Genomic DNA, 24,975 nt, shown 5'->3' on the forward strand with positions numbered 1-24,975 from the left:
CATAACAGTAAAATAGTCTGTCTTCAATAAATCATGTAAAAAGTATTTATTTTTATTTTCCTGTGCAATCTTTCTATTTTATCATGTAAATTTGATGATTAGAGACTATAGATTATTTGTTTTATGTATTTTCATACATATCTTATCAAAGTCAGGGTTGTTGTATCATTAACAATAAACATCATGTTATGCTATATAAAAAAAGAAGTTGATTTTGTTTTATTTTGTTCTCTTAAGTGACGAGATGGATTAAATTGTTTTGCCTCTATGAATATTACTGGGACATAACGGGGGTTGATGGTTATACAAAGGCACTCCGTGGATATGATATAAGCCTGATTGGGCCAAGGTGAAGGAATACCAGTACATTGTCTGGCAAGGATTTTACACATACGAGAAGATCTGCCGTGACCTTAATCTTGGACTTAAAGCATAACTCAAGGCCAATGCACATTCTTCATCAGAAACACTTTATGGGTGAAGTACATGTACAGCCAAATTGGACCAAGGGCATATAGAAATGAGCTCTGAACCATTGATGTCAGACAGTCAGACTTATAATCACTATCTGCAGAGTGGGGGACCTAACTATACAATCACATTTTATAGGACGTGTAAAACTTAATAACTTATTTGTTTTAAAGAATAATTTATCTTGGAATGTTACGTTTAAATAAAAGCCCGAATTATTTTCCGTACGACTTACTTCTACTTTCGCTTTGTTAATCAGGTGATGGTGCACATGACAAATTTCCGTGTTCAGGAAAAACAATAGACCTGTGACAGGTATTGATCTGTTTAATTTAGTAAATGGATAGATAAATGAAATATATTTACTTCATGTTATACCAAAAAGTAAATCTAGGTATTTATAAAACCATGTTACTTGTTTTGTGTGTTTTGACTTTAGATTTTCAGATCGAGTAAATATGACAGGTCTGTGTCTGTTGATTTGTGGTTTCTTGGGAATCGGCCTCGGAACGGTTCGTTCCCAGCAGACTGCTAGTGTGACATGGGACCAAAGCTCCAACAAGTTCTCATTGCACAAAGGGGTCGTTCAGGATTACGTGGCAAGGGGGGCATTCAGAAATGAAATCAATTCAACTGGGTAAGGTACCATATGGCTATTGGTGGATGATATTGATTTAAAGACTAGTTCACGAACTTTGGAAAAGTTTATTATACTGAATAATATAGAATTAAATTACACGTTTATTGCATGAATGTTCTGGATATATACCCCAAAGGAAAACAATTTAAAGACTTACATAAGTTCACGAACTTTGGAAAAGTTTATTATACTGAATAATTTAGAGTTAAATTACATGTTTATTGCATGAATGTTCCGGAGATATACCCAAAAATAAAACAATTTGTCCCAAAAGCATCGCATGATTGCAATTTTTCTATCATTTTAAACATTGTCTGTGACATACTGACTTGCCTCTATTGCATGCATCTTAGTAATACTTAATATCAATTCTTTAGCTGGTCCTATCTGAATGTATCGACTGTCCAGAAGTTTCCCAATGAGGTACAAGCGTATGCTGCAGGTATCGTGGAGGGGTACCTGACCAGAGAGCTCATTGACCTCACCTGGCAAAATACAGTTAAGGGCTACTGCGAGAAGCCCTACAACAAATACTGCACAGACTTGAGAGACTTCTTGCAGAAGAATATGGACTGGGTCAGTGCACAGAAAGACAGAGAGGGAGACTACTGGGGAATGGTATTTATTTCCAATGATTGCTTACAAACAAAATATATATAAAATATTAAGTTGTAATTGCTACCGTACATGGAGCTTTTATGAAACCAATGTGGGCATCTTCACATTAATGTGTATCACAAATAAAGCACAGTTTCAAATAGCTTTTATCAGACTTTTACTACAAAAAGAAAAGGTATTGGTAGGGAACTTGAGATAAGGATGTCTGTATACAGGTTCTTTGTCTGATTAAGTATATTCATTTATTGATATAATATCAGTAAACAGACTTTAACACAACACATTTTATTAAAGAATACTGTATAATTTGTATTCAGAGTTGTCCTTCTTATCATAAGGTCACTGTTCCTTAAATGATGTTATTATAATACTGACATGTTGACATTGCTACGTCAGGTGAGGGCATTCATGGTGCAGGTTGAAGGACTTGAGGCCGGTTATAAGTCTCAGCAAGCTGGAGAAATTCATGGAGCTTCAGGGAAGCTAGATCCGTTTGGAATGTAGTATGTACAGCTGAGTTCTCTTGCAGTTTACTTGGTTTTTGACACAAATTTTTTGACACAGGTTGGAAGGTTTATTTGATTCAACTGATTTTTTTTAAATTGCAGCTTTTTACAGGTGAGTGGAGATGTAGAAGATTTGGAAGAGGCGCTGGGAAAGAAAGATGCTAAGCGAGTTCGAGGCTCAGGGTCATGTTCTGCCCTCATTAAACTGTTGCCTGGAAACAAAGATTTGTATGTCAGCCATGATACATGGAATACGTACCAGAGTATGATTAGAGTATTGAAGAAATACAACTTCCCATTTCAAATGAAGAAAGGAGGTGAGTTATTTATGATAAAAGCCTTATTGTTGTCAACTACGGATGGCTGGTAAACTTTAAATTATTTTAGCAACCAATATTTCCATACAGGTACCATTCCCGGGCACACAATGACCTTTTCATCTTACCCAGGGACTCTGATGTCATCAGATGACTACTACCTAATCAGCTCAGGACTGGTAGGTCTTATAGTAAAAGACCTTGTATTCTTTTAAATAAATGTGGCCTCATCATCGGAAACCAGAGGTTGATAATGCGTCGTTCCTCTCTCCATCAATGTGTGTGGTGAGAGGAACGATGCTTAATCAACCGTTGGTTTCCGACAATGATAAGGCCTTGAATGTTCATGTAAAAACATGCTCAACCTTGATAAGATAGTTTTCTGAATGGCCTACTACTATCTAACAGACAATCAGAAAAGTAGATACTGACTTCCAACCATTTCAGTTAATGATTAAAGTTGTATCATTTTATATAGCAAAAACAATGCACAATACATAATGTTGCAATTTGTAAATAAACCGTTGTTTACGGTACACATAATTCTAAAACTCCACGATTCATTTGTGTATATACCCTATGTAAAAACTAAAGATTGAATTCCTTTAGAAAGTGTGATTTTTTTTTTTATCAAGTCAAGAACATTTTCCTTAACTTTCGTCAAACCCCTTTTAATTGTGTTTGCTATGACCAGGTTTCCTTGGAGACAACCATTGGTAACACTAACCCCGCCCTCTGGTCCTCTGTAACGCCCACAAACTCTGTGATGGAGGGAATCAGGAGCATGGTCAGTAACTACCTGGCTCGAGATGGAACCTCATGGGCACAGCTGTTTATACCATACAACAGTGGCACGTAAGATAGAAAACTTTAGTAGTATACAGACTAATAAAAGTATCCACATGTATAGATACAGTAAACCAAGTATTGCAAGCAATAGATTCTGGACTACCTGACATTTGCAGATATTTTCATCAAGTTCCAGTGTTCATTGTTTTAAAATAAATAAAGGACAACTTGTTCATGGAAATAGATTGTTCCTTTCTGATTCCTTAACCAGCAGTAAATGAAATTATAGTTGATTTACAGTATACAGTAGATTTTTCAATGTATATGTACCACATATACATTCTGTGTATGTCACAGGTCTGACATATACATGTAAAGTTAGGGAAATATCATATTTTTCTGAGTCACTTTTTATTTACAGTTACAACAACCAGTGGATGGTAGTCGACTATAAGCAGTTTCTGCCGGGATCAGCCAACATGACCAAGCTCCTTCATATTGTGGAGCAAATTCCGTAAGTTGCACACTCTTACCTTATCCTTGTAAAAAATGCAATCCAGTAAAAATTAAAATTTTATCATTGGAAGAACTAATTGACAAAAAATGCCATTTGAAATTGTTCTGATTTCAAACCTCAATGTCCAATTTAATTAAAGTTAATTTCAAGGGTTTTAATATATTTATAAACACCATGATTAACGTAGCTTTAATTATTCCTCAATATATCAAGAAATTCATCTAATTGTTTTATTTTTCAAGAGGAATGATGGCTGCTGATGATAAGACTGATTTGATCCTGAAACAATCATACTGGCCCAGCTATAACATCCCGTAAGTTTGTTTATCTCTTACGCATAATATTCCATAAAGTTCAAGCTTTCACATCCTGCAAATTAATCGTACATCTTTTAAGTTGTTTATCTTCCAAAGGGAAACAGATTTTATTATGTGTTAGAACGTTCATTTGTTTGTAGGTATTTCCCTGTAATTTTCAACAAAAGTGGAAGAAATGAGGAGGTCAGGAAATATGGAGACTGGTTCTCTTACAACGGAAGTCCTCGAGCTAAAATCTTCAAGAGAGATAACACCAAGGTCACTGACCTTAAATCTATGATGAGCTTGATGAGGTCAGATATGTTCAGTTCTAGAATTAAATGATACTCACTGATTGATATTGGTTGATGATTCTCAACATATTAATTCTCTTTTAGGATTAACTTGGCTAAATTAAAACAATCATGTACCAGTATTTATGAATAATGCACATTGATTTTACACTTTATTTTAGGTATAATGATTTTACTCATGACCCATTATCTCGGTGCAACTGTACTCCGCCCTACAGTGGAGAAAATTCTATTTCTGCTCGCTGTGACTTGAACCCAGCCAATGGAACTTACCCGTTTGGAGCCCTGGGTCACAGATCACATGGGGGCACTGATATGAAGGTCACTACTTTGTACTCCATTTCACTCATTCAAGTGTACATGTACATCTACTTATAATGCCATAGTGTTTTCTTCACTTCAGAGTATAGCAATTTCTATCATAAATATTATGTCAATCAGGTGTACATACTGGTATGTACCTGTAAAGTTAAAGCTTTTTGTCTACTGCAATACTTACAGTAATTTCTATTATTTTTGGTTGGAGGTGACATAATTCTACGTAAGTATATACCAAGTATATGATATAGATTCCTTCATATATATATATATATGTACGGTACTTGTACCGGTATTTGTTGCATGCTATAATTAAACAGCTTTCTTGATTCTAATTTCAGTAAGTTCCCATTTTTTTATATGGGAAATGATGGTATAATTTAGTCTTTCATGGCTATTAACTTTGTGTTAAATCTTATATCTTTAGCTAACAAACAGCGCAATGTTCAGGGCGATGCAGTTTGTGGCCATCAGTGGACCTACATATGATCAGTTCGCTCCCTTCCAATGGAGCACGTCCGACTTCAAAGACAACACTCCACACATGGGACACCCAGATACGTTCAAATTCGACCCAGTTGTGTTTGACGGAACCACAGATTTCAAACCATTCCAGAGATAAAATAAAATATATAACTCAGGATGATGGGAAATTTAACCAAATTATACATTGATTGTGGTGCATCTGTTGACATATTTCATTTCATTTTGATAGCCTCAACCTGTTACATAGGATGACTTGATATTTTAATGAGACAATAAGCTGTTACAAATTATGGATCAAATTTACATGCATGTTGATTCTCTTTATTATATTGTTAAGCTGTTATAAAAATAACTATTACCTCGTTATTTTATCTGTGATATAAACACTAAAATTCAATGTTTGATACATAAACCATAGTTACAAATACACATTGGCTATATTATTTTGATTCAGTATTACACTTTGTAGTTTTGAGTCTGTAACGAATTAGAGGGTTGGGAAGTTGAATCCCAACAGGTAAACAAGAAAAGTATGAGATGCTTTTAAACTTATCTACAACTAGATTGGACTGATTAAAAACTTTGAGATATCTAAGTATTCAAGACATCAAGGGTAAAATGGTGGTTGGAACTTAAAAATCACTTCGACATATCCATTGTATTCGAGATGTCAGTGTTCGAGATACCGATGACCAACAACCATGAGCATGATTTCAATCCAATAATAAGTAAAGTTCAACTTGTTCTAAAAAAGTATTGAGTGGATAACTTGTCTGAGGAATGCAAACAAACAATTCTATAATGGTTGCCTCAATTTTCATTACTGATCTTGTATGATAAATTTGATCAAAATGAAGTGTTCTTGCTGGAAATTAAAATGATTTTTTCTTAAAACATGATAGATGAGATTTTTTCATTTTTCTCACCAAATAGTTGATAAAAAATTATTTAAATTCCCTAAAGCCCAATATGATATTACACTGTAAAAAGAGTTTCAATGTTATATACCGTATATTAATTTGATGTCTATTTTGGAAAAACTAATGTATTCTCTACATTTATGATATAAAATTGAAATTATGAGAGATGAATCCAATAGTTTTCCAAATTATTTTTGTTCAAGGTGGGCTGGAACAGATTATACAAAAAACTTCCTAGTAACAGGGGTACAAAGCATGAACTGTCCCATTCCAGGTTAAATATATTTATCAGTTCTTTGGCAACAGAAGGTTAGCATTATCAAGGTATTGATCATTTCACAGCAAGGGAATTTAATCTTGATCTACCATACAATCAATAAAGCTTGGGAACTTCCTGTCCCTGCTTAAACAGGAAGAGAAAAGGCTTGTTGGCCAAATATCTCCTATGAAGTTATAAAAAGATAGTAAGCACAAAGACATGTTTGTAAGGACCTTGGATTCTTTGCAGGAATACAGACTTACGCTATATGAAATTTATTCTAAATATAAATGTTGGATATCCTCTGAAGGCCTTACTTCCTTCTTTATCCTTTGTTCCAACTTCATGACAGATCGAATCACATGAACTAGCTACCAATTAAATCTCAAGATTTTCACATTATTTTTACATGTATCTGCATGTTCTTATCCAAATTGATAAAATAAAATTGCCTTCCAACAGAAGAAAAACTAAATATTCCCATTTTCCATAAGATTTATTTCACAAAATGAACATTATGTACATGTTAAAATGAGAGAAAGGCATCCCTTCTGAATAAATTATGAGAATATAGAGTATAAATGTACATGTATGTATGTACAGAACAATGAACTTCACAGTAACCATTTACATCAGGTCAGGGAATAGTTCACAGAAAGATTCCTCCCAGACATTATCTGACAGCCCTCCAGAAATGTCACTGTAGGGCGAGCCAGCCTCGCTATAGTCACTGCTAATCCCAGAGTCACTGCCGGTTAAACAGTCTTCTAGGAAGAGGAGATCGGATGAAGAAGTACATGTCTGGGAGTGTTTCCTCTTCAGAGAACTTTTCTCTTCTACTGGTGGCAACAGTTCACTCTGAAGTTTCTTATTCTGTTCAACTGGCAGCAAGATCTGTCCATTTTGTGAAACTTCATCTGTGGAATCGGGATTGGCCTGAGATTGGAGGTCATCTTCAATGAGGCTTTCAATTTCATTCAGAAGATCAATGTTTATCTCTGGCAAAACATTCAACACTTCTTTTTCCAAGTCCACAAAGTCTTCAATAGAAGAAACAAGGGAGTCCTCAGAAATTGTCTGAACACAATCCTTTTGAGAAGGAAATTCGGTTTTTAGGTTTTGAACAATGCACATTGTGTCCGATTGAATTTCAACGGAAGAATTTACTCCTGAATCGACGATGACCTCCAAGCCGGGCTCTGGGGTGAGGGGTTCGATTTTATAATACTCATGATCAAATTTAATCAGTTCATTGATGGATTCCAATTCTGCTGGTGACGGCCCCACCACTGAAGAATCGGCTCCAGGTTGGGTATCTCCGCTTGGCTTAATTTGGAGCTGGCATACAGGTTTGACATCAATGTCTGTAGCTTGCTCGGCGGAACTTGCACTTTTGTGTACATTGCCAAGTAAAGACTGAAAAATGACAGATTCAACAATTAACTACCATGTCATTCAGACACAACTATATGATTTTAGCTAATGTGAATGAGTTTTTCTATTGATTGCTTATTACAGAATTGTTATATTTGGCGTATGATATAACTGTTCGAGATAAATTTGAAGATTATTGAGTGCTTACCACAGAGTTAGAACGTAGGGCATCACTGGTAGAGATGGAGAAGGGGCGTGTCCCCGCGGCAGAGAGACTGAGGATACTGCAGATCCCGAGGTCCCCTCCTCCAGCTTCACCAGCGAACCGTCCGATCCAAGACGTTCCTTCAGCGATGAGTTTTCCGTCAACAAGGCAGAAGATCTGTGTTTGAGGTTACTGTTTTCTCTTTGTAGACGTTTGTTTTCTTCCATCAATTTTGCTACTTGGATTTCGAGGTCGCTCATCATGGCTTTCTTCCTGTCACGTGCGGTTTGTGCTGCTACACGGTTCTTCAATTTTCTAAGGGGAAAATATTCAATAAATTATGTATGTGCTTGTATTACATTTTCTTAACAGTTTTGCAAATTTATTGTTCCCATATGTTCGGCAACAACATAAAAGCTGGCATGCCAATTTTCTAAGAAACTTTGGTACAAATATTTACCTTCGCATCATTTTTTCCTCTGGAGACAGGTGCGTTAGCCGACGCCTCTTTCTTGGCCCTCCATCCTGATCCTCCGAATAATAGTCCACGTCCATTGGGGCCTGTACAGTGATGGGTCTGGACTGCGTCTTCCCGGGGACGGTGGTAATTACGATCGTTTTCGGTGTTAACAGAGACATTTTAGGTTGATTTTGGTTCGTATTCCGTATTAGGCTGTTTTGGTTCGTTTTCCGTAAAACATGGTAGGCTGAAGTCAGCACTCTCCGGTGATTTGTTGTTAGAAATCTGTCTAAGTCATAGTAGTTGTTGTTTGTCGATCAATGCAATAACCGGAAGTGCTGATGTGTCTCTTCGTCGATGGTTTCGAGAAAAGTACGTCACAAGATAATCTGCGGTGATTGGTTAACTAAATATAGAATGACGTTTACAGCTTTTCCAAGGGTCATGGACTTATCTGATGCAACGTTGGGGGTGGGCGGATCTCAGAGAGAGAGAGAGAGAGAGAGAGAGAGAGAGAGAGAGAGAGAGAGAGAGAGAGAGTATATATGTATTTCCTTCATTTGTATACACTTACCAGAGACAATTCGATATAATTAATATAATCTGATATATAATATATAATTGTGTAAACAAACCAAGGTTTATAGTAAACGATTCCAGAGTGTCTTTTTGGTGCTAAGAACCATTATGATGTAATTGATTTGATATATATTTTCCCCATACTTACAGCTTTTGAGATATTTTGTAAAAATAAAACAATTTCCTGATATTTTAATTTTTATATTACCAGTAAGTTATGGGAAAAGTAACCCCGATAATGAATCTGACAGGCAAGTATTCAATTAGACATCAATAGGAGGTCAAGAACTTGTTCAATTCCATTTTTGGAGAGACTGCAGGTTAAATATTTTCTGGGTATATTTCATATTAAATCAAAAATAGACAAAACTCCAATTTTTTTAAAACTTTTTTCTTCTCTGTGTTTATCAGAAAATTTAAGCCTCGGTACACCACATCATTGATCAAACAAACCTATTGTTATAAAGCATCACTGATAATTTTTATCTTAAATTTCATAAACCTGTAGCCTCCTTTAATTTACAGGATATTGACCTTTAATTAGCTTTCTGACAATAAAGACACCATAGTATTTCAAGGTTTTATTGGGAATTATTGGATCATCATTTTCTTAATGATGGATACAAAAATAATTATGATAATGATGCTAACAATATACATTCAAGCACCATAATTTATAATCATTGGCATATACAGTAAATCATTACCCAGAGTAAGATCACATTCTTGAATTTTTGCTTTCTCTCCCATTTTACATATTTTTTCTGAAAAGTAGTATTTCAATATCTAATCAACATAATCTAGCTACTGTACATGTACTTTCCATTGAACTATCTAAATTAGATAATATTATCACCTAACACTGAAAAAAGAGGATTTTTTTAACATGGTGATGAAATAATAACCATCTGATAGGAAAAAAGTAATATTCTCAACTAACATTTCACTTAGAATACAACTCAGAAGTTCACTGCATTTCACATGAAAAACATGTACAGAATTTAATTTTCCTATAATTAACTCAAATTAAATTAATTCCAGATCTAAGAAGAAGAAGATACATATCACTAGCTACTTCTGGATTTCTCAAACATATTATTGACTTTAATTCTTTCTTTCACTTATTATTAACTTTTGATCATTTAACATGTACAAGCTAGTATCAAATACAAGATATACATGCATTTTCAAAACATACAACTACAGACATACCTATCTATTGATCTATTAAATCATTTTGTTACTTTTAACTTTTAAAATTATCATTCCTTGTAAACACAAATCAACTTAATCATCTCAACAAAAACCATGAAACTGGTTTTATTTAAGGAACTGAAAAAAAATTACCTAATATATGACATAGATCTACAGACAACTAAAAGAAGTTCAATACATTGAGATTCTCACTTAAAAAACTTTTACAAATGTCATTAATTTACAAATGCCTGAAATTTCATCCCCTTCATATAATGGATAAAAAGTTCAGTCAGAGCATTTGACAACAAAATTACCCTGGAATTACATAGACCTGTCTAGCTTTCTTGAATAAACACATGGTGCTAACAAATAAACAATGGGGACTACATCACATTGAGGAACTACAACTAAGATCTCTCTGAACATTCCAAGATACATGCTTAAATCAGACTCAATCAGAGAAAAAAAAATGTTTCTATACATACAATATCACAAATCAATGGATTCATTCAAGGTGTTATCCAACATTTCATAGCACTTTTAAAAATGAATTTACCTAACTAAATCAACTGACATGTCTATGAAATTAACGTAACTCAATTTATTTTTATCAAATAAACATACTAGTAATCTTCTTAAAATAAATCTGTTTTTAAACACAGCTATATTCACTAACTAGACAATATATGAATTCCTTTCAAGTTTGTGTCAATGCATTTCGGTGTGACATTCAGTGCACAAAGAGCAAAGAGTTTCTATTCTATTTTAACAAGTATATATTACATTGATTCTAAATATGCTACATTAAAGTTACTGTTGTTGAATGAGACAGAAAGATTGTTTACTTCCAAAGACTTCTGGTCTGTAAACCAAATACATGTACTAGTATTATGAGAAAAAAATTCAAAATAAGGAAGCACAAGCATGATTGTCACTCAGTCATTAGAACATCCATACTCCATATAAACAAATGGATGGCTAGAACAGCCCTATAAATGTAGCTTTAACTGCTCTTTACACGTACAAAATAATCAGAAAGGCAAGACCTTCACCTATCACTGAATGCCCGAAACTTGACCTCCCACAACTGTGTTGACTGATAGCACCACTTTATACTTTCCCTTCTTTTCAAAACAGAATAAAGACCTAAATGTACACATTACAGGTAACCCAAAACATGTAATATTTTGGATATAGAAAAAAAATCATGCATAAAACTTGCCATATACACTCGTGTACAGGAAAATCTATACAAACCATTCAAAAATAATACATAACAGCATTATACAAGTACTAATATAACATAATACTTCCCCTTAAACTTATATCAAAGGGGAATGACACAAAAAACCATTCAGATTTAGTTGTCATGCAGTAACAACAAAATTATTTTTAGAGTATTGAATTTAAAAATCTGAATATGGAATGTCAATTTTTGAGATTCTGTCTGAAAACCATAACTTAATCATCATGTACTGATTTCATTTTGCATTGAAACAGTACATTCCAAAGTAATTTTACCACAGTATACCTGCAAACAGATGGTACCAGAATATATAAATGTTTGTGTTAAAAATACAAGTTACAAATTTTGTTACAAATCTTTACTGCATATATTCATATCCAGAAGGACGGTTTATACACTATGAATCTCAATTAAAAAGATAGAGGCTATCAAGAGTTATACTTTGTGTGTGGTTGTTAAGTTATACTGCAAAAGATAACGGTTAAATTGACAGCTACCAGTATAAACCGGTAAAATGGCTATGTACAGGTGTATAATCAATTTATCAGTCTTTTAATTACACACACACAGCTTGATTCTGGCATACACTTATTAAACGTGGAATGAAATGCAATTTCTATAAACTGGTTCCCGCTGAGAATGGCCCCTGAACTGGTGCTGTTTAGAAACCACTGTCTCGGGAGTACTGATGCTCAACGTTGATTCCACCCCACTGAAGAATCTGCTTGTCTGGGTTCTCTTCCCATTTTCCGACATCAAGGTGGAGCTGAAATGTATACATACCCATATACAATTATTGAAGGCAATACATGTATAACATGCACATGATATTCAAATTTAAATAACTTTTTGATTTTACTTTCATGATTGAATAATTAAAAAAAATATACCCAGTTACTTATAAAAAACATGATATACATTAGCAGACATTATGCTCTTTTAAACATGAATGGCTATGCGCCAAATTTAATATCCTACTATCTCTCCGAATACACTTTTTACATAAATGCATACTGACATCATACTACAGCACTATTCTCATTTCTCTTTTCAGTCTCTTTCACCTATATTTTTTTTTTACCTTCTTTGCGGATTGTTTCTCAGCTTCCTTTTTCTCCCATTTCTTCTGCTTGGCCTGTTCTTCCAGGATATGGGACGGGCCACATCCCCACATCTATCAAACAAAATTGTCTCCATAACTACCCATAACTAGGCTTCAACAAATTAATAGCAATGTGGTAATGTGTTATGAATGTATTTCTTAAAGTTACTTCTATTTTGTGAAGAGCACAGTTCACTCCAAAGTGTTCCACCGAGTCAAAGTCTGCGGGAATAAATAGCACCAGAGACCTTCCTTCCTTGCCCAAGTAAATACCCTTACGAAGGTCACGCGAATACTCATTCCATGTTACGAGTGGGGCTCCACCTTAATTTAGAAACATATGTGATTACCTGGTACCTTCAATTTTCTAACATCTTTTAGTGATGTATTCATCAATCAACCCCTATTACATTAATAAACAATATGTCAATATTTGAGTTATCTGGAAATAAAAAATAAACAATACTTTATGTTACTGAATAAGGTACATTTTTTAAATGAAATAAGCCTGTTTTATTTATTCGTTATTTGATAACTAGTATGCCTTAATAATTGTACATGTGTAAAGACCATTTCTGACTTACTTTGCATGACTCTGAAGATAGGTGAGATCTGTATTAGCATTGAATCCTCTCCCCCAAACCTGCTGGAGCCCTCTCTACAAGTAATATTAGTCTATCTTTACAAATCACTAAAATCTGAGAAGTACCTTAATACATATGGGCAAGAGTGGCTAGCATGAATCTCATATGATTTCTGCATGATTTTCATATGAAAAGGAAATCACATGAAAATAATATGAGGCACTTTTCCCTGTGTGATGCAGGTAATCACACAATCATATGTCAGTATTGAAAATATAAAGAGTTTCCTCCCTTGAGCACAGTACTCTATGGTGAAGTCTTTACCTCCATGGTTTGTCCAGTGCCAGACAGTATGTGTTCCTACCCTCAAAGGAAATCAGAGTAATAGTGGGGCCATGATATGATGAAATATGGTGATGAAATCTGTAACAAATAAAATGGTTAGTTATGTTTATTATTGTATCTTTAATTGTAAAGACAAAGATGTCAGTACGTTTCTGGGGTTCGCTAAGGTAATTTTATATTTTTTTCATTAATTTTGGAGGCAGAGCTTTCAACAGACATGGAGTCTTTTTACAGATATAAAGGTGTGTGACCTGTTATGAGAGAGGCCATGTTCCCGGCTGTCGTACAGTAAAGTCCAGCTCTGGCAGCGGGTCAGCTGAGCCTGGAAGAGAGAGATGGACAACTTTTAAAATGTCAAACATTTATAGACGTTGTATAAAGATGAGATACTTGTTTACCTAAATATTTGCTATACCAGTATTCACATTAGGGAGTGACAATGATAAATAATCTTTAAGAACTTGATTTAAAAAAAATAAAAGTCAGTGATGATACATCCAAAATTGGCCAGACCAAAACATGAAGTATATATCTTTTTAAAATGTACCTCATTTCTTTTGTTGAAAATAAAATTTATGGTGTTCAGATCATACTGGCGTGCGACCAGTTCTCGCCGAGTACCATTTCTCGCCAGTACATTGTGACGTCATTTTTCGTATATAATTTTATGTGTTGATAAAATGACGTCACAATGTACTGGCGAGAAATGGTACTCGGCGAGAACTGGTCGCACGCCAGTAGAGTAAGTCACGCTGATAAAGTTATGACAAAGTTAAATTCCTCTAATATATCAGTGTATGATATTTGATTACCGGTAAATAAAATGACTTGAACAGTTTCTCTGAAACTTAGGTACAGGCAAAATGAGGAATATTGAAGTAAAAGTCATGGAAAAGATCAAGGTCATAAAGTTATGGTACAGGTGAATTGCTCTCTCTCTCTCCATCTCTTCCCTATCTCTCTTCTCTCTCATATTTGTATGCAATTCAATTTCTTCTAAATGAGCTTAAGGATATGTGAACCTGACATGAAACTAATTGAATAATTGAAAAAATTGTTTAAACAGACTCTAATCGATTTGTTTTTGTCAAAAAAGACATTTTAAGCATATGTTCGTGAGTTCGTTTCCATGGCAACGACCTTCAAACTTACCCATGTTCAAAAAATTAGAACGAGAAAAAAAACCTTTAATGCAAATTAAAAATGTCATAAAAGACATATTTACAATTAACTAGAAAACTTTTCTCACCAAAATATTAAAAAGGTTAATAAAATACTCTATTTATCTGAAAATGGATTATAAGAATTCCTTTTATTTAATCCGCTATTTTAGTTTGAATTTCCTCTGACCACTAAAAAAGTGACATTTTTTGACGTGACCAGAGCTTGAAAAATTGCAAAAAATACTATTTCATATAATTACACTCTTATTTTTTTAATGTAATTTTGAAGAAATGATAAATAGCAAAAAATTAATAATAAATAATTGGCATGTTGGTGAATTAGAAAAAAAGATAATAACGTCTGAATTTCCTCTGACCTCTATTGAAATAGAAGCTACAAACCCTACATGCTGTTAAAAAAGACGTATAATTCAGTTTTAAATGGCAATTTCTTTCAACTAGTTATACTGTGAACATGCATAAGTTCTTATAGAACAAAATTAATAGAGTTGTGTTGCAAATACTACAATTAATTGAATAAAAAAGGCTGAAAATCCGAATTTTCTCTGATCTGACTTTTACAAAAAATCACTCTGCGTGCTTCATGAAAGTCAACACTGCCATAAATGGTTGAATTTCTAAAAACCAATCATATAAAAAGAAAATGATTCTTTCATTTAACAATTTTTCCACTTCCTAAAGAGTTTATTTTAATGGTAATTAACAGAGTGTCATAGTTGTGCATCTAATATAATCAAGAAACTCTAGTCCCTGTACACAAAAAAGAAAAACAAGCATGTAAAGCATAGACAGACAGATGGAAGGAAAGAATACAGACATATATGTCCCTGCCATATACCTTGTACATGTGCATGTACTTTATAGACCACAAACATATTAGTAGATCTGACACAAGAAGATGACTTTCACTCATCTACATGTATATCCCCAGTACAAGCATACACACTTCTGTGAATTTCTTTGCAAATCAATATTTCAGATTCATTAGATTAACTCATCACACGATTATGAATTTATCTATTTTACCTAAACGTGGCCCTGTTTGAAGTCCCAGATATGGTAACAAACATCAGATATTAATGATACGAGACTACCGGGAAAAAAAAATCAATGTGTTTTGTTATGAATTATTCATGAAAGACAAAGGTATAGAGGGGATATCTCGAACAACCCACAAAAGAACTTATTGTTTTATAGCTCCATGGGACATGCAATTTTCCGTCAGTAAAAGTCTTCTCCTTCATGTACAAATCAACAGGTTTTGAAAGTTAAAAGATAACAGTTGCATATTTTGTTTATATTCAAAGATCATCAGCTCTCTTTATCAAAATGTCAGTCACCATGAGATAATCAGTATTCAGTAATCATGTACGTGGAGAATGCAGCCAGACATTGATGCTTTGCATAATCACATCACTACACATCACTCTTGGTACTCAGACAGACTGTCATATAAATATGGGCATGCAACACAAATCCCCAATTTCTCAATCATTGCAAGAAAGACTAAAAAGATGTTGCATTGAATTATGTGTAACTGTGGAATTCAATATATATGTACTGGTAACTACTCTACTGGGTAATAACATAAAAGTTTTACATAATAAATCATTCTTAGTTTGTGCAAATAAATACATGTACAATGAAAGTGTTGGGGAAGGAAACTGAAATTTTTTTAGTTGAAGAAGATACTTCAATATTTATATTTACTATTCAATATGTGAAGAGATTTGGTTACCTAATTTATTTGATAAATGGGAACTTTTTGAGATGATATGAATGGAAATGGGAATGGATTGATATTCAAACAAAGCCTTCACAGCTGTTTGGTCTAACAATACTAAAACTCTTACACTTTATCTTGTATAGTTCTTAATGTTTATGCTCCCTCTTTAACTTAACCTCACCCTTCCACATTTCTTAGTTCATTCATCGTTACTTATTATTTAATCAGACCTGTCTATTGATCCATTTTTTTTTTCGTTTTTGTGTTGCAATACATATGTACCATTTGTTTAGACTAATATAGACTACAGATTTGATTTTACACCCACCAGCTTCATTATGAGGTGGTAGGAGTTCAGCAAGGAGACTAATATAGACTATAGATTTGATTGTACACCCACCAGCTTCATTATGAGGTGGTAGGAGTTCAGCAGGGAGACTAATATAGACTATAGATTTGATTGTACACCCACCAGCTTCATTATGAGGTGGTAGGAGTTCAGCAGGGGGTTCTTCTCACTGCTTTTCTGTTTCTCCTTTTTCTCCTCGGGGTTGTGGGTATAGGACTGAGGTATGACTGTAGTCAGCATCCACAACATCCCCATACTCATAGTATACTTGTCCTCCACAAATCTCTCCAACTGGGGAACCTTAGCAGCTTCCTGTAATTGTACAGTCAGTGGTTCAGTGCTCGCTTAGTTTACTGGGATTTCAAAATACAGAAAAACACACTTATAACGTATAGGGATGGGCAATTTTGCTTCGTCATAAGTGTAATTCATTATATCTGTCATGTATACAACAAGTAATAAATCCACAGAAAGTAAAATCACTTTGCTGTAAGTGTCAATTCATTATAAGCGTTTTCGCTATAACCGTGATTTACTGTATGTGTGATATTATGGTAATCGTATATGTCAGTAGAATATCATTTGTGTAGCAATCTTCATCTATTATCTCAAAACAATATTTCATTTACTTTCTGTACAGTACATTAGTACCGATAATTGCAGTACATTGGTTTGATCACCTTGTCATCATCTTCAATATCATCTATAATGTGACAATTTTTTTTGTGTTTTTTGTGTTTGGTATTTTATCTTAGGATGAAAATGTTAATCACAAGTTTCAAATTATGGGGACACTTGTTAGTATGTGTAAAGAAAGTGAAAATTAAATTTATTACATGTTATTACGTCTAAAATTTTTACAATTATGAAATTTTTCCTGCAAACATGTTGTCTGTTTTACAGTGAAATGACATACATGTATTTCCAAAGGTATCACTTCCTATTGTATTGGTAAAGTAATTAGCATTTGAACTGCTTTAAAATAATCAATAATAGGTGAAATGTGTGAGAAGAATAAAAGAATATGGATCAAGACTTGTGACTAAATTAAAATATGTGGAGAATCAGTATGAATAAGTCTCTGCAAAAAATAATAACAAACCCATTATACTTATGTACCGGTACTAATAAAATAATAAATTCTATTGAGATAAGGCAATGTAAACAACCCATCAAACAAAGCTTAAGGATGAGCAAACCCATTTACTGAAAAAAGTATCATTTCTCATAAATCAATCCATGGCCTTTTATTATAAACAAATAACAATTTGCCAGAACGTGTTTGATGACATCAGATAGGCTGCAATGACACCTCCCTCCCAGGGGAGCCCCTTGTTATTACAGAAGAGCTGGGATAGTCTCTCTAGCCAAGTCCTGCCAGATTACATCATGATTATCAAGTGATTGAAAAAACTCCTGTAACAGTGCTGAGCTTCTGACAGCTTCTGACAAGTACTGCTTACAGCATGATCCCTCAAAGTGCTGAGTCATACATACTGGCTAATCACCTAATTAGTACCTTTTATTTGGGTACACTGCAATTAGTCATAACCTTTCTTTTTCAGCATACAAATGACTTATTTATTGAGAGGGACTTTGACTTCTCTCACCATGCTTATCCCTTTTCTCTCCTTTTATATTACATGAATACTTACCAGTTCTGAAGGCATCTTCGAGCCAGTGAGAATCTGGTATACCCAGTTGTGAACCCCACAGAACAAGTGAGGGCTGTTCTTTTTAGACCATGAGGTAAAATCTTGGAATGTCACTCTCTCATTTATACCAAACTAATGTAAAGAACAAGCATGGTAAGAAAAAATGCATGAATTACATAGATCTTGTGCTAAATCAGTGGCATACAAAAGACAGTTTTCTTCACTTTTCAGATGTACAAATTCAAATTGCTTCAAAGAACAAGAGAAATGTGAACAAGCTTTTGTATCAACTGCAATACAAGGTAGACTAACATGAGGTCGTACCATGCCTTGAACAATGCCCTCAAACAAAGCATCATCGTTGCTGCCCTTGGAGTAAGGAATCATGGTGGCTGACAGAGTGAGAGCATAGGACACCTTGACCATCTGCAGAGCATCTGAGAAAAGACCATAAAGCATGCTATGCTTTAAAGTGTCGTTCAATTTTATATCTCAGCAGTTTTATTTTTGCACATGCTTTTTAAAATGGATAAAGTTAGTGAAATACATGTATGACCTCTTCCTTAAAATATATCTGAAACAAATGCATGTATATCAGTAGTTTTACCATGTGACCTTTGGTCTGTAACATGACCCTCAACAGAGGTTATGCATTGTAATGCTGTAATGCTACATGTATTCTACATTTTATGACATGGAAAATAAAAAGGTTGACCTATGGACAGTTGACATTAGCACAGCAACTTGCCCTCTTTCTCACAGGTAACATAATATGCCCTGTAATATTTGATCTTAATAAAAAGAAAACACAGAAAGATCTTATGAGAGACCTACCCTCTTTTGTGAGATGGTCCTTTCCGCTGGCAAACAGTTTGAAGTAGTACTCCTGTTGGGAGGATTCATCGTACAGTTTCAGAAGCTCCTTGCCAGCCTTGGTGAACTGTTCTTTGGTGATTCTTTCCCGGTCCCCACTAGCTGTCTGTCTGACCATCTGTGTGTACAGTAGCTTCCCAAATGTGTGGAGAGGGCCATGGAAGGCATTCTACAACACATGCAAGCATTCACATTCAAATACTGGTGTATATAATGTAAATATATCCTCTAGATACCAAAACAATTTTCAAGATTTACCTGGGTAATTTAATTTTTTTTTTTTTATGGGGGGGGGGGGGGTGGGGGTGGGGGGGGAGGGGTTGTGATTTTGATAATTTCACTGCTTGGTCATCTCTCTCCCACAACACACAAATGCCAAACATAATGTGTGGTGATACATGTACTTCAAACAACTGCCACAATCCAATGTTAAAATTTTATGAACAATAGTTTTTCTTAATTTCTCAAAATAAGTTTTATCCAATAATTGGCCCAGACTGCATGAATTTATACAGAGTTCAGAAAGAAAGAAGTAAAAAGATTATAAATAATAAACGTTATACAATTACACAAGGTACTGGTATTGCACTCCCAACAAATAGATGAATCTGTATGTACATTACAGTACATTAAATTTCAAAATGTATCAAAAGGGACCTGGGATATTTCCTAAGGATGACAAAATAATTGACTACTTCATATAATTTCATAAGACAATGTGACACTCTTCATTATGGTAATTTTTTGTTACTTTTCATAAATGATTTTAAGGATTTGGTATGTACAAATACTACATAGACATATTAATAAATTGCATTTACAGCAAATTTAAGTACATGTATTAAATAGCTCATGGAATTTTTTAACTTCTATATACAAGTTCTTCTATATTGACTAAATCATCCCAGAGAAAAAATGCCCATTCAAATAAGAATAAGATCAACTGCACCAATATTTTTTTTAAAAACTTTAGATCATGACTAATGATGGAAAAATACAATCAAGAAAAAAACTGCTTCCATGGTGATGGAAAAATACATAGAAAAAAAATTGCTTGAATGATGATTGAAAAATACATCAAGCAAAAAAAAAAATGCATTCTACAAAGACTAAATAGGTCAAGAATGTGTTGAATTAATGATTTAAGAACCATATCAAGTGCCATATAATGTCATTAATCATGTCAAAGTTCCAGGCCAGGGTTGTCCTCATGTTTTACGTTCTGTTGCATCAGATCTTTTGACGCACAATTTTAAAGACAATATATTCCTTATCTCTGCAGCTTATTTTGTGTAACTAGTCAATATTTACACGACAATTATGTTTGACAATTGTGTCTGACAATATTTAAGGAAAGGACATTGTTCTGTGAGCAAGTCATTGCTCTACAAAATTCTCATTACCAGCTGCATTACCTGAGGACAGATTTCAGGGGAAAATATTTTCTCGCATTATCACCGGTGTGAGATCGGTTTGTCCGGTGTGAGACAGCAGTGTGAGATATTTCTGTCTTACACTGTGTATTACTACGCCGTTTTAAAACATAAACAAACGTTGTCTGCTGTAGGGAAATGCAAAATGGTGCATTGAGATTATCCATTAAGTAATTGTGTTGCTTAATTAATTACAATTTATCATATTTTTAATTAAAAAACTGTTGTATGCTCTCATTTTGACTTGCACTATTTGAAGCACGCGGAGGAATAAACTGAAAGTAATCTTTTGAACGTCATAACAGAAAGTTGTCAAACATCATTTTTTAAGGTAATATAATGCGAGAAAAATAATCATTCATTATATACTCGTGTGGGATAGTGAAATTCCACCGAGGGGACAAGATTCACGGTCTAGGACTCGGCAAAGCCTCGTCCTAGACCGTGAATCTTGTCCCCTCGGTGGAATTTCACTATCCCACACTCGTAATAATGAATGATTCTATTAATATCAAAATAATTTTTCTCTTTGTTTTCTTTTCCTTTTAAATCAGAAGAATTTCTGAACAATAATGCTGTAATACAATGGGAATCTTAAGCATTCAAAACTAACAAGAACTTCAAAATTTGACTTTTATCCCCTCACTGTTCTAAAGCAATACATTTCCTCTTATATAATTCAGTTAGTTTGCAAATTTTATGATTATTGCTTTTGTTTCAGAAGATGAGGGGAGAAAGACAAAGACAGGAGCCAGAGTGTTTATTACTTCACCAAGCTAAGATCTTCCCTAGTCCCCAGAGACTCACCTCAAAAGTGGCTCGACTGAGTTCCCCAGGGTGCCGGTTTTGTTCATCTGCTGTCAATTCCAGTTTCTGGAAGAAATAATAACTCATTATTTCAAATGAAACAGCTGTGAAAAAAAAAATTCTGTGCAAAAAAAAATATTCTGTGCGCAAGCCTTCTAGCACTTCCAATTAGAACTAAAGTAAACTTTTTTTTTTCATTTTATAAACTATGCCCCAAGGCCTCATTAAATTTATTGTTGCTAACCACATTACATATAAATTACAATTTCAAAAAAAAGAAAGTTCAAGGTTGTAAATGGATTCACGAAAATAAACAGTTTCAATAAAATTGTTGTGTCTCTACAGAAATGAATAATTTTTCAGAGAAAGGCATAAATAGTTGTCACTGTCTGTTTTCTGAAGAGTACCAAAGTTAAGGAGCAGTGAAGAGTGGTGAAGAGATGAAAACAAGGTTGGGATACTTAGCACAGATGGACACTGGGAGAGAGATCCGTGTAGCAAGTACATGTGGATTTAAGGAGGGTGTGCGGTCAACACATCAACCCTCACTGATCAGATCAACCTTAAATTTTAAGATATGACTTTTTCCCCATAAACTATTATGTTGTGACGAAAAGTTTTGAATTCTAAATTTAAAGTTTTATCGATAATGGTTTACTGCATGCCAGTATATCTTTAAGGAGAGCTTTCCTTCTCTGACAAGATGTCTAAAAATGGCCACAACTATGCTGCACTCTTACATTGTACACTATTTGACAGCTGTTGAATATAGTTGGAGTTAATAAAGAATAATTTTATCATCAACTTAAAACATCAACAAAGGAAGGAAATAACACCCTATCACACACAAATGTGTACACTGAGTCTTGAGTATCATCTGATTAAAATACTCTAAGTATATAAATTAAAGAACAAAACAAACAATTCACCCTTTTTAGGTCTCATATTTTATTGTCTTTATGATTGTTTCAAGTTTTCTATACATGTACATTTATCAATTTTGTATATTATTTGTAAATTCTCAATAAATGACAAAATTGTTCATCACCCAGTCATCATTTACCTGGTATTTAATGGAAATAAAGCAATAGTTAAGCGGAACTCTTGATTTGCAAGGGCAGAATTTTATCATCATGCAGATTTCAATACATGTATTTGCTGTGCATATTAAAAATCAAGGACAAAGTACTGTTGATTTCCTAGGACAATAAAAATGCAAAACTATGACATTTCATGGTGATCGAAATTAAATCAAACAGTAAATATCTTGTAATGTGTTCAAGATGCTACGAATAATGCATGTGCAGATTTGAATGTTGTTTGGCATAGAAAATATTAATCGTATTGTATCATTTATGGGTGTTTACTACATGTAGTATGAAATATTACGTAATGCAGGAAATTTAACAAAAACCAACTAGGTTGTCATAATCATTTATTAAATAGAAAAATATATCAAGAGGTTAGGGTATTGAGGGACCATTATGAAGGAGTGGGGCTATGGGTTTTAGGGTGTTTTTTTTTAAGTTTGTTGATATTGAAACCAAGTTATTAATTTTTCAAGGAATGATCTGTTTGCAATTCTTACAAATAAAGGAAGATGAATAACACAGAAATTCTTTACATGCAGTTTAGAATATACTAGTAGAAATTATTGTTTTTCTATAATTGCTTCTTTTTCCTGCACTTTCAGTCACATGTATAAAGAAACTGTTTCATTTCTTTTACAAACAATAAAGTATAAACAGTGTTTTAAACTCGTCAGAAAACTAGCTAGACACTCAGGACTGACAGCTAGTATGAATTGTCAGCCCTGTAAAAATTCAACCAGCCCGAAGAAAATATTTGACATTTGTTTAATTTGCATGTAAAACATTCAAAAATCTGTTTTTTGATTTTGTTTCATCAAAAACTTGTTGTTTTTGGTTGTAAAGTTATCGTTCACTAATTTCAGCGAGATTTGTCAAGACTGAAAAATTTTGACGGACGTCTCTTCAGATTGTTGAAATGAATTAAATATAAACAAGTTCATATTTTCTGAAATTGAAACATTTACCGATAGGGAACGGACATTATATATTGATAAGGAATTAAAATGATGTTCAAAGTAAAAAGTTTACTTCATTCAGTGTATTTCTATCGTAACAACCGGCCGAAGTTGAGGCAAATTTTACTGAATCACTGTGTGCCGCACTGGTCTGAGATTCAGAAGAGACATAAAAAAAATGTTCAGTCTCAACGAATCTCGCTGAGATTTCCCTACATTATTCCTTAGCATGACTAGCGACTCTATCTCACATGTCAAGCATATAGTCTATGTGAATTAAACGCTTGTTTTGACTGTTGTTTAAAGACCATACAAGGAAAGTGATAGTGTGACAAGAATCAGTGAAAAATCCTCAAAACTCCAATTCCGATATTATATACACTTGGCTCAAAAAATATCCACGTCCAGTCGGGCGCTCGTGCAAACAAATTTGTTCCAAAAGTTATGTATCTCGGGCAGTTGGGCGGACGGTTTTTTCAAACACTGGTATAAAACTGACAGTCATACTATACATTAATAAACGAAAGAGACAACACAATTGTATAGTTCATCATGTCTCTGATTGAAAATATAAATATGGATCTTGGAGAAGATTGGTGAAATAGGGAAGATACATTTATAACCCATGGTATTTAAATTGGTTTGCTTACTGTCTAAAAAACTTAATTTTGAAATACCATGTACATTACTAAGTAATTTTTAATGAATTGAACTCTATGAGGGATGTGTAATGACAATAACCTGAAAGAGTTTGATGAGACAAGCTGAGTTGAGCTTTGCACTAGATCCAAATACAGATGATCTAGTGGAGACGCCACCGCCGTGAGATTCTGGACTGGATTTCTGTCTGGTTTCATCGTGATTGGTATGATGATTTCCCATCAGCTGTTCGGTGTTGTCTCCCTTGCCACTTGTTGTAGCGCAGAATAAGTCAATAACAATCTCCAAAATAATATAAGGTCGTTTTTCACTTAAACACAATGTAATCTTCCTCTAGCGATTCCATTTTGATAAATCACGACGGTACTTTGCGTGTAGGCACCTTTGTTTGAGTTTCACTTGAAATACGGTTCGTCTACAGGAAGTTTCAAAGATATTGCTATTTCCCGAAATAGGCAAAAAATCCACATCGGCGCTGTTCTTGGATTAACTGATTAACTGCAACTGATAATCAGCAGACACTTTGTTGTTGTTATATATCATAAACCATCATGATCGGATTGATCCCACTGCTTTTTTTAAGAGGACGCTGTCATTCTTTTTCGATTTATGCCACCTTGCGTCATGTTTCTCAACACTGCGTGAGCAACGAGGCTTAATATTAAATAAGAGGCACAATTTACAACTGTACAAGTGTG

At 34.0% G+C, this 24,975-nt stretch overlaps 3 protein-coding genes across 5 annotated transcripts; 1 reads left to right on the plus strand and 2 right to left on the minus strand.

Annotated features, from left to right (window-relative positions):
* The first annotated feature begins 633 nt into the window (after window positions 1–633).
* Window positions 634–5,669, plus strand: LOC105332312 (putative phospholipase B-like 2). Of its 3 annotated transcripts, none has more exons than XM_011434863.4 (12): window positions 634–786; window positions 919–1,108; window positions 1,489–1,729; window positions 2,126–2,232; window positions 2,338–2,552; window positions 2,643–2,731; window positions 3,247–3,407; window positions 3,763–3,855; window positions 4,101–4,172; window positions 4,316–4,468; window positions 4,630–4,789; window positions 5,214–5,669. In XM_011434863.4, the coding sequence occupies exons 2-12, from the start codon at window positions 930–932 to the stop codon at window positions 5,406–5,408; spliced, it is 1,665 nt and encodes a 554-aa protein (XP_011433165.3). In that variant the 5' UTR covers window positions 634–786; window positions 919–929; the 3' UTR covers window positions 5,409–5,669. The 3 variants fall into 3 exon arrangements, with proteins under 3 accessions (XP_011433165.3, XP_011433166.3, XP_065934411.1); XM_011434864.4 differs by having other exon boundaries at window positions 671–786; window positions 911–1,108; XM_066078339.1 differs by having other exon boundaries at window positions 785–806; window positions 911–1,108.
* A 1,259-nt stretch (window positions 5,670–6,928) lies between these two features.
* Window positions 6,929–8,842, minus strand: LOC105332313 (X-box-binding protein 1). Its single transcript, XM_011434867.4, has 3 exons — window positions 8,491–8,842; window positions 8,034–8,345; window positions 6,929–7,867 (listed from the first exon to the last, which is right to left on the minus strand). The coding sequence occupies exons 1-3, from the start codon at window positions 8,667–8,669 to the stop codon at window positions 7,696–7,698; spliced, it is 663 nt and encodes a 220-aa protein (XP_011433169.2). The 5' UTR covers window positions 8,670–8,842; the 3' UTR covers window positions 6,929–7,695.
* A 793-nt stretch (window positions 8,843–9,635) lies between these two features.
* Window positions 9,636–24,761, minus strand: LOC105344686 (uncharacterized). The gene is made up of 12 exons (XM_066078340.1): window positions 24,359–24,761; window positions 21,571–21,636; window positions 19,292–19,499; window positions 18,782–18,894; window positions 18,458–18,589; window positions 16,926–17,114; window positions 13,795–13,865; window positions 13,523–13,621; window positions 13,199–13,272; window positions 12,784–12,938; window positions 12,594–12,686; window positions 9,636–12,278 (listed from the first exon to the last, which is right to left on the minus strand). The coding sequence occupies exons 1-12, from the start codon at window positions 24,497–24,499 to the stop codon at window positions 12,174–12,176; spliced, it is 1,446 nt and encodes a 481-aa protein (XP_065934412.1). The 5' UTR covers window positions 24,500–24,761; the 3' UTR covers window positions 9,636–12,173.
* Window positions 24,762–24,975: the final 214 nt, after the last annotated feature.

Source organism: Magallana gigas, chromosome 3 (assembly GCF_963853765.1).
Source record: "Magallana gigas chromosome 3, xbMagGiga1.1, whole genome shotgun sequence".
Taxonomy (NCBI): Eukaryota; Metazoa; Mollusca; class Bivalvia; order Ostreida; family Ostreidae; genus Magallana; species Magallana gigas.

What these genes read in the sequence shown, in the direction of transcription:
- LOC105332312 (XM_011434863.4), top strand. Translation starts at nt 930, where the DNA reads ATGACAGGTCTGTGTCTGTTGATTTGTGGTTTCTTGGGAATCGGCCTC. An exon ending in ATACCATACAACAGTGGCAC is followed by an intron (nt 3,408 to 3,762) that starts GTAAGATAGAAA and finishes TTTTATTTACAG; the next exon opens with TTACAACAACCAGTGGATGG. An exon ending in ATGGGGGCACTGATATGAAG is followed by an intron (nt 4,790 to 5,213) that starts GTCACTACTTTG and finishes TTATATCTTTAG; the next exon opens with CTAACAAACAGCGCAATGTT.
- LOC105332313 (XM_011434867.4), bottom strand. Translation starts at nt 8,669, where the DNA reads ATGTCTCTGTTAACACCGAAAACGATCGTAATTACCACCGTCCCCGGG. An exon ending in GAGGAAAAAATGATGCGAAG is followed by an intron (nt 8,346 to 8,490) that starts GTAAATATTTGT and finishes TTTTCCCCTTAG; the next exon opens with AAAATTGAAGAACCGTGTAG. An exon ending in CCCTACGTTCTAACTCTGTG is followed by an intron (nt 7,868 to 8,033) that starts GTAAGCACTCAA and finishes GTCATTTTTCAG; the next exon opens with TCTTTACTTGGCAATGTACA.
- LOC105344686 (XM_066078340.1), bottom strand. Translation starts at nt 24,499, where the DNA reads ATGGGAAATCATCATACCAATCACGATGAAACCAGACAGAAATCCAGT. An exon ending in AGGGCATTGTTCAAGGCATG is followed by an intron (nt 18,590 to 18,781) that starts GTACGACCTCAT and finishes TCTTTACATTAG; the next exon opens with TTTGGTATAAATGAGAGAGT. An exon ending in GTGCTCTTCACAAAATAGAA is followed by an intron (nt 12,687 to 12,783) that starts GTAACTTTAAGA and finishes TTTGTTTGATAG; the next exon opens with ATGTGGGGATGTGGCCCGTC.